Genomic DNA, 8355 nt, shown 5'->3' with positions numbered 1-8355 from the left:
GGATTGCTGTTTTTTTAAAGTGAACAAGCTTTGCGTTTTGGATCTTTCTTTTATAGGGGATGTTGTAGAGCTAAAACCAAGCTACACTGGGATTTCTCTAAGAGAAGTCATTCATATTCAATAATCAGGTTACAGTTTATTTTTCCTGTTCTCAAATAAAATGTTTTCATGATTTTTCTAAAAACGTTATAATGAAAAGGTTTTGACAAAAAGTTGAGAACGAGTCACAAACAAAAACATCTTAAAAAAATTGCTGTATGTCTTTTCTGTATCTCCATCATAAACCTATATTTGCTGGTAATTTTGCTTGAAATAGTGAGCACCCCAAATGAAGATGGCAGCCAGGGCAACTGCAATGATTCCTGATGGGTTGATCCCATAGGAGAGTGAGATGGTTGTCAGCTGAGTCCCAGCTAGCAATTTGGGGTCAGAGCATCTTGTTCCTTCAGGGTCTTCAATTTTATCAATTTTATCCAGATTCTGCTTGTACTAGGCAATCAAAACAAAATCGGAGCAGGTGCAATTCAGGGGACTGTGACTTAAATTAATTACACAGCAGCCAGTTAGGGATGCCAGCTCTTCATGTGGTACAGTATGGATCCTGTTGTGGGCAAAACTGAGATTGATACTCTTGAGGTCTTAAAATGCATCTGTGCTGAATACAATAGTTTTGTTGTGGCTCAGATCAACATGCTGCAACTTCCTGAGACTGTGAAATGCCAGGCCATCTATTGCTGTCAGTTCACAGGATGATAAAATTAGCACCTCTAAATTGGATAGCTGTTGGAACAGTTTGTCCTTTGGAATGATCCCTGACTCAAACTTATTTTGACTAAGGTCCAACACCATGAGGTTTTCCAGGCCTTGAAAGAGATGCTGAATGCTAGTATTAATGAGCAAGGAGGGAAGATTCAGCACTTGCAAGAGATGCAAATTTTGGAATGGACGCTGTGGAGTGTTGATATGAAGTGGAGTGAAGGACAGGTCCAGCAGTTCCAACTTAGCACCATCCTTAATGAGCACATCTTGGGGGTGGAGTTTTACATTATGGCTCAGACGTGGGTACCAAAGATGTCTCAAACCACTTAGTGCTTCCTTACAGCAGTCAGAGCGTTCAGTTTGACTCTTACTTAAATTGAGATGTTGAAGCTTTGCCAATTTCTCCAAACAGCCAGAGTCCAGCTGCAGGACCTGCAAGTCGCCCTTGATGTGAAGGTGGGTGAGGGAGGGGAAGGCAGCATAGCTGATGTTGCAGAGGTGCTCAGAGGAGTTTGCATTGAGAATTAACTCTGCTCACGAGCTCATGCTGCTGATGCTGGGCAGCAACATGCTGATGTGGGTTTGAGTTAGGTCCAGCTTTTGAAGCCTGGTTAAGCACTGAAATGTGTCATCATTTAGATTTCTAAAGCACGGTAGCTGCAGAGTGAGATCTTTCACTGAGACATTGTAAAACATTCGGGCTTATGTGGGTCTCCCTTGCCACACTGTGAAATGTTCCCAGACAAAGAATCTGGACTGTGGAGTTCTGTATCCCTGCCAGGACCTCAGGTATGTCACCACAGCCCCCAAATACAGACTGTAGAAATGGGACAGGAAAGCTTCAGGTTAAATGTATGTGATGTCATTGCCTTTAAAGATGTGAGTTATGTTTCTGGTCTGCAAAACACAGACATCCTGCTGTGATTGCTCTTATGTTGTTCATTTGAAAGTCAAGGTACTTGAGGTCTAGAGTGGGAAAATTGGGAGGAAGCTGCAGCGAAGAGATGTGGTTGCTGCCCAAGATGAGGGTATCCAACCCATGCAGATTTGTCATTGGAATGAAGGATGTACTGGCTATTACCATCTGTGTTAAGACAAGCTTCTTCAGGGGATGTGGGCCAGCAAATGCTGTGTCAGACAGGAACAAGATCAAGTTGCCAGTCACTATGATTGTCTTCAGCTGCTTGTTGCTGTGAAAGGCACCATCATACATGCAGGTGATCTGACACCTTGAGGAAGCAACAGAACCCTGCCATCAGTGGCCTGTCTCACAAAACCCTCCAGGCATACATAATAACTTAAACAGCACTTTCTGCCTCAAAGCACTAAGCAACCATAATCAGTTGCTTTCATCAAGTTAAAATTGTCTGTCTTTTCCAGTGAGGCTTGCCTGGTATTCGTAAGCTCAAATTGAAATACAGGCTCCTAGTGAGGAGGAAAACCTGCCCTGAAATGATGTGTATGTGGAAACATTTGTAGAAGTCAGAGAGACATAAGGTTTTTAGTGTCCAGCTTAATAAATGAAAATCTTATACAGAGACATTGCAGAGGCCTTGTAAACCATTCAGGCTTTTCCTATAGAAAAAGCTGGGCCTTTACAAGGACAAATCTGTCTTTCTATAGGGATCAGGGCCCAATATATTTATAGGAAAGTGAATTTAAAAATTGCTTTAGTAGTTTTGCTGCCACTATTGACTTAGCACCAGTAATACATGAAACACACATTTTTCCCACTGTCCTGCAAATGACTGTTACTAAAGGAGAAGCCTAAATATTGCCCAAGTGTATTAATCTCTGCTTAAGCAGAATACTTCATAGCTGTCTGCAAGAGCTACTGGTGGCTTCACTGTGAAGGTAGGGAAATGCTACTCTGGTGTTTCCCATAAACTGGCTTCTGGCAGGGGCTGTGACCCATCTGATGTTCAGGAGTGAGGACATTAGCTCATACCTTTGTTAAATCCAAGTAAAGAAGAGATTTCAGCTCAGAGAAGGTTGAATTATCAAGGGAAGGGAGTATATTGAAGCTGAAGTCAAGGATTTCAGTTGTCACAGGTGGTTTTTCAGGGATCCCCCTCAGTCCTAAAACTTCACAGCTATAGCTTTTACTAACTGTAACCTGTGGAAAATATATAGTGAAACTGCAAGAAGTATATACTGGAATATAAATAAGAAGCTATGGCACTTAAAAAACCAAAACAACACAGCAACAAAGAACCCCCCAGGACAAACCATAAACAAAAAAACCTCCAGAATTTTGAATTATTTAAAAACATAGCAGTCAGGAGGCCTTACTGCAGGCTTGCAATGCACACCCTGGGGTTTTGTGGAGTGTGTTTTTAAAACGAATGCCTTGAATCTCTCTTGTATTAATTACAACTGTGCCTCATTTGTAGTACTTTCTTATCAAAGTTAGCACATATGAGGATTGTTTGCTCTTCTGGATGAATTATTAATCCCTAAGAAAGAATCCCCAGAAGGTCTTTTTAATTCTGAATTTCATGAGTCTTGTAACAAAGCTCAGACATCTTTAAAAAGCCTTGCAGAGAGGAGGGAGGAAAAAAAAAAAAAAAAAAAAAAAAAAAGCAGGTCTGGGGATGGTTCTAGAAGCTGCATGTCCAAATTAATTGGATCTGAATTGCTGTTACACACTGCAGCAAGAGGATAGTGGGAAGGTTTAGCTCAGGCTAAACAAAGACTGTATCTGATAAGCTGAGTCTTCAAAATTTCTGTGAAGGCTTTTCAGCTTAACTGAAAATAAATTGATCTGTTATGTAGAGAATTATCCTCTGTGGCCACCAGAGAAACCCATTAAGCATGCTTGATCTGCCTTTGCCTGGTGATTCATGAGCCTGGGACTACGGCATACAGGGAAATATCTCCTTGGAAAAGCCTCCTGCAGCCACTCAAGGTGGTGGATATGCTCAGAGCATCACACCTGCCCCAGCTGCAAAGCTTCAATGGGGACCATGGGCACAGCCAGGATGGTGGTGGCACCTTCCTCACCCAGCTCATCTCCCAGAGGAAGCCCTGGGCTGGTTACAGGAGCAGCCTGGGAGGGGCAGGGTCCCTGGCACCTCATGGAAGTTGCAGCTGTGGCAATGTCCTGCTAGGAAGGTTGGAGACATTCTGCATGCAAGGCACTAAAAATGTATTGCACAGTTTGGCAATCTGGCTGTTTTAGTGAGCACTGGTAAATATAGAAATGGCAAAATACAGACTTAGAAAAGTGGATACTTTCAATACTGACAATCCAAGAAGAGCCCATGGAGCTTGACTGCTGTGGAGTGTGGTTTAGACAGATAAGAAATGTTTAGCTGTCACTGTTAATGAGAATGAAGCTTGTATTTTGTCACTTGAACAAATTAGTGAGTAAGCTCTCTCTGCTTTGGGGCATGGAGCAGCTTTCACAGACTAGAGGCGCAACCATCCCCTGGTGAATCCTGGTGTTCAGCTCTGAGTGCTTGGGGATTTGTGTCTCTGACTCAGTGAGGAACCTGCTCTTTTTCCTGTATGTGCACTGCATAGGGCTGGCTTTTCAAAGTGCTTCTTCCCTGAATCAAACCCCTTACTTATTTTTTTTTACTCCCACTTGAAAAGTAAAATAAAAACCTTACAGGTCAGCCTTTTCCCCTTTCCCTGGAAAAAACTTTCTCTCTGTTCTCATGAACTATTTCACATCAACCCAATGACAAGTAGAGACACCATCATCCCACCACTTAGTATTAATTTCTGTATGAAGACTGCAAGCATGAGACGTACATTTTTCTGTCTAGCCCTGATATCTGCTAAACATAGTCATGAAACTTCATCATCCTTCCCACTCTCTAGAGAGGTGAAGCATGACACTGGTTTGACAGAATCCCAAGGTCCCTGGCAGCAGCAGCAGCAGAGATCAGGAAGGTGCACAGATGCACAAATGTGAGGAAGAGGAGGAAGGGCAGGGACTGATGTCCCTGAGCACATCTAAAGACGCCCAACTTATTTCTCTAGTGATGGCCTTCAGAACCCCTGGGAGAAACTCTGTGAGAACTGAAAACAGTCAGACAGCAGCAGGCATAATAATCACCAGAGACCACTCCTGTATCTACAGAGAGACCAGTGACTGTCACTCACCTCTGTGCACATCACCTCTGCAGCACTGGGTGACCCACAGCTAATGCAGGTGAGGTTGTGAAAATCAGAAAGTATAAATCACAGGCCATTACAAAGTGATGCAGATTGTCAGAATGGATGATCTTGTGCTATTTTCCCTTAATGAAACTGAGACAGAGAAGTGAAGTTCAGAAGAACTGGGAAAGTTGTCTAGAAAGGAGGTAGTACGGAAAGGAAATAATTGCTAAAACTCCTGAGTTCAGTGTGAAAAAGCAGTAGTTTCAGAGTTGAAGTGCAATTTTACTGCTTTAAATATATCCAAGTGACTGTGCACTGGGGTCACAACATTCTGGGCCAGAACATATTTTTAAAAAATTGAAAGTGGGGGAAATTGATCTAAATGCTTCTGTATACCTCCCCACTAAGTACAGGAGAGGTAATTCAATATGAAATAAGAAGCAGAGCAAGGACAGGGCAGAAGAGGCAACAGTGCATCACCAAAGGGGATTTTCATGCAATGAGAAGTTTGAACCTGTGCCTATGTTGCTGCAAAAAGGATCTAGATGATGAAACATTCTGTAATTAGAAGCAGTAAAACTTCAATATGAAGTTGAACTCTTTTCCTCTTGTGTTTGGATTACAGACAATGATTAATTTTCTGAAGGGGAACAAGAAAAAACAAATCCAGGATGGGCATGCGTGTGACACCTGCTGGTGGGAATGTCTGTCCATTGCTGCCCAGGTCAGTGCTGAACCAGCCAGCTCACCCTGCCTTTTTTCCCCCATTTTAAGTGGCTGAGTTATTAGCTCGATAACTACATTTTCAGCAGGCTTAGCTGGCACTCCTTCTTCACTACCTACTACAGAAAGGCATGACAACAAAATACTGGGCTTGGCAAACTTGCCTCAGCACAATGGGGAGAGGCCAGGTTGGCTAAATCAACACAACCCCAGTAACTCAATCAGTGAAGCTTCAAGAAATCAAGATGCTATCTGGAGAGCATCAAGCTTGACACCTGGAAAGATGGAGACATCTGGGCTTCTTTGGTGCCAAGGACATGCATAAAATTAGCTGCTTGAGCTCTGAAATAGCGTATGAAAGCCATGGCTGCACTGGTAGCTGGAGTTGGTGTGCCCATCAGGTTTTGCCCAAACTGTGCTCTGCTCAACCCTGCAGGTGGCTGGGGAGAGAGGAGCAGTCAATGTGGCAGCAGAGCAAACTCCCTTTTGCATCCTCTCAGGGGGCTGTCACAGCTGGCAGGCACCACGAGCCCACAGTACATGTGCCTTGCTGTTGTATTTGTCTTCTGCTAGGATGCTTCTGTGCTGATCTGATTCTTTTTACCCTCCCCTTTAATTTTGAAAATTTAAAAGAAAATAGTTTATCTGAGTGAGATGTTCACTCCATGTCCCACTAACAACAGCTGCCTCTTTCCCAGCCATTTCTGCATTTTCTGGAAGTCCTGCTCCCCCTGCAGCTAGCAGCAAAAATTTCATATGAAGTTGTTTGGGATGTTTACTCCTCTATTTATTTGCTGTTTTCCGTGCTAAGTCTTAAAGGTTAAGTCTTGGACTGTTCCCCCTCTCCCCACTGTGCTTTCCTAGCTGGCAATAGCTTGTACTTGCGCTTGCACTCAAATCTTGCTCCTGGCAGGCTAAGAGTCCTGGTGGCATGATTGTTTCCTCAAATCACTCATGTCAGAAGCCTCAAATTAAAGATGAATATGATGTTTTAGGAGAGAGGTCCTTAAATAAGGAGGGGTATGAGCTGAACCTAATCCTGCCTTTTCCTACAGAGCAAGTATATTATTCTGTGTCATGGAATTTACATGTGACATAAAGGGGTATAAATCACTACAAAGAATATGGGATTTTTTTTTATTGTTGTTTTTTTTTGTTTGATTTTTTGTTTTGGTTGGTTTTTGGTTTTTGTTTTTTGTTTTTTTTTTCCAGGGATGTATGTGTCAGGATGTTTTTTAGGAAACTGGAAGCTTTATGATGCAAATAATGAATTCCAAGGTCTGCTGCAGTTTCGGATAATGAAGAATTCATTACAAAATTGGTATTGGGTGACTGAATTTCCTCTTCTCATTTGTGTGCACAAGCAATTGCTGAGCTTAGTAAAAATGACTAATGACTAGAGGTGTCTGAATTATTTATTACATGTACCTATCTGATTCCTTTAGCTCCTTATGCTCATAAAGGCATGGATAGGTAAGGGCAAGACTGTGTGGCAGTGGTTAGCAGGAGGTGATGACTTTGATGTGGGTTACTCCCATGGGCATGGGGCTTGGGCTGGCCTAGGCTGCTGCCCCTGTGCAACCAGGCACTCAAGGTCCACAGCTGGCTAATTCACCTTCCCCATTAAAACAGGGGGAGTGCTCCTTTTAAACTGCTTTTGATGATGGTGGTTGCTGTTCCAAATGCTGGGTGGAGCCTTTCTCCATCATTGACTTAGGTGCTGTCAGGCCATTGGGGTGACTAGGAGAGTGCTCTTTAGAGTGTTCTTCTCTTCATAATATTACTTTCTATGTGCTTGGCTGACATTTTTTCCCACTCTGGTGATGACGAATTTAAGAGCATGTGAAAAAGTGTGGTAAAAACTGGTCCTGATGCCATGGTTTTTTTCACTGAGTGCTTGTTTGATGCTGAGAGCTGTCGAGGGCCAAACAAATTGTTCCCTCTATGCTGCTCCTCTGGTGCCATGCTGCCCTATGAATAAGTCACACCACCCTGCAATCAGAAAGTCCTCAGGAGAAGTTTGTTTGTCCTCCCAGAAGTTCTCCATATAAGCTGATTTCCAAGGTAAACAGGAGAAATGGCTCATGAGGTACACCAGGCCATAGTGAGTGACACTGCATGTGTCCACAGGTGATGTTCCTCATCCCAGCCAAATGGCATGGATGTTGGCATGATGCTGAAGTTACAGGATGTCAATTCCCCTGCTGCAGAAAGATGGGTTCAATTTGTGGGTAGGATCCTGGGTCTTGCAGGAGCCCAGTCAGGAGGACTGAAGGGTTGAAGTCTGGTTTCAAATTCTGTCTGGTTTCAAATCTACCTGGCTGGCCATAAGCCTGACCTGGTTCCTGGTCAAGTACTGAGCAAAACACCTCCAAAAAGCCAGACCCTTAGGGGTGTTAAAGGTGGGATGAACCTGGGAAATTGCTTCTCTTCCAGGATGTAATGACTGTGTAGGAGTAAGTGGAAATTAATCTAAGGGAAAAAAAGCAAAAAACCAAACCAAACCAGCCAACCAACCAACCAAAAAAAAAACCAAAAAACCCCAAACAAACCTAAAAAGTACACTGACTTGTGTGTGCATATTAAAGCACACTTCAGCACCCTCAGAATTCCCCTGAGGTGTTGAGTCTCTCTTATTTAATGAATCATGTCACTATCTGGGTCTTCATAGCTCTGGCAAACAAAGCACAGCAGGGCTTAAAAAATACCTGTCTATACAGAATGAAAATATCAAAATAATTTTTAGTTACTGCTTTCAAGTAT

At 43.0% G+C, this 8355-nt stretch overlaps 1 protein-coding gene across 1 annotated transcript; it reads right to left on the bottom strand.

Annotated features, from left to right (window-relative positions):
* Positions 1–285: 285 nt before the first annotated feature.
* On the bottom strand, positions 286–3838 carry CD180 (CD180 molecule). Its single transcript, XM_030467612.1, is given in 6 exon segments — positions 286–1447; positions 1449–1572; positions 1575–1675; positions 1677–2008; positions 2708–2875; positions 3695–3838. Coding segments are annotated over 6 exon segments (2031 nt in total).
* Between the last annotated feature and the right edge of the window lie 4517 nt (positions 3839–8355).

This window comes from Calypte anna, chromosome Z, assembly GCF_003957555.1.
Source record: "Calypte anna isolate BGI_N300 chromosome Z, bCalAnn1_v1.p, whole genome shotgun sequence".
NCBI lineage: Eukaryota > Metazoa > Chordata > Aves > Apodiformes > Trochilidae > Calypte > Calypte anna.
This window is presented reverse-complemented; position numbering and strand designations above follow the sequence as displayed.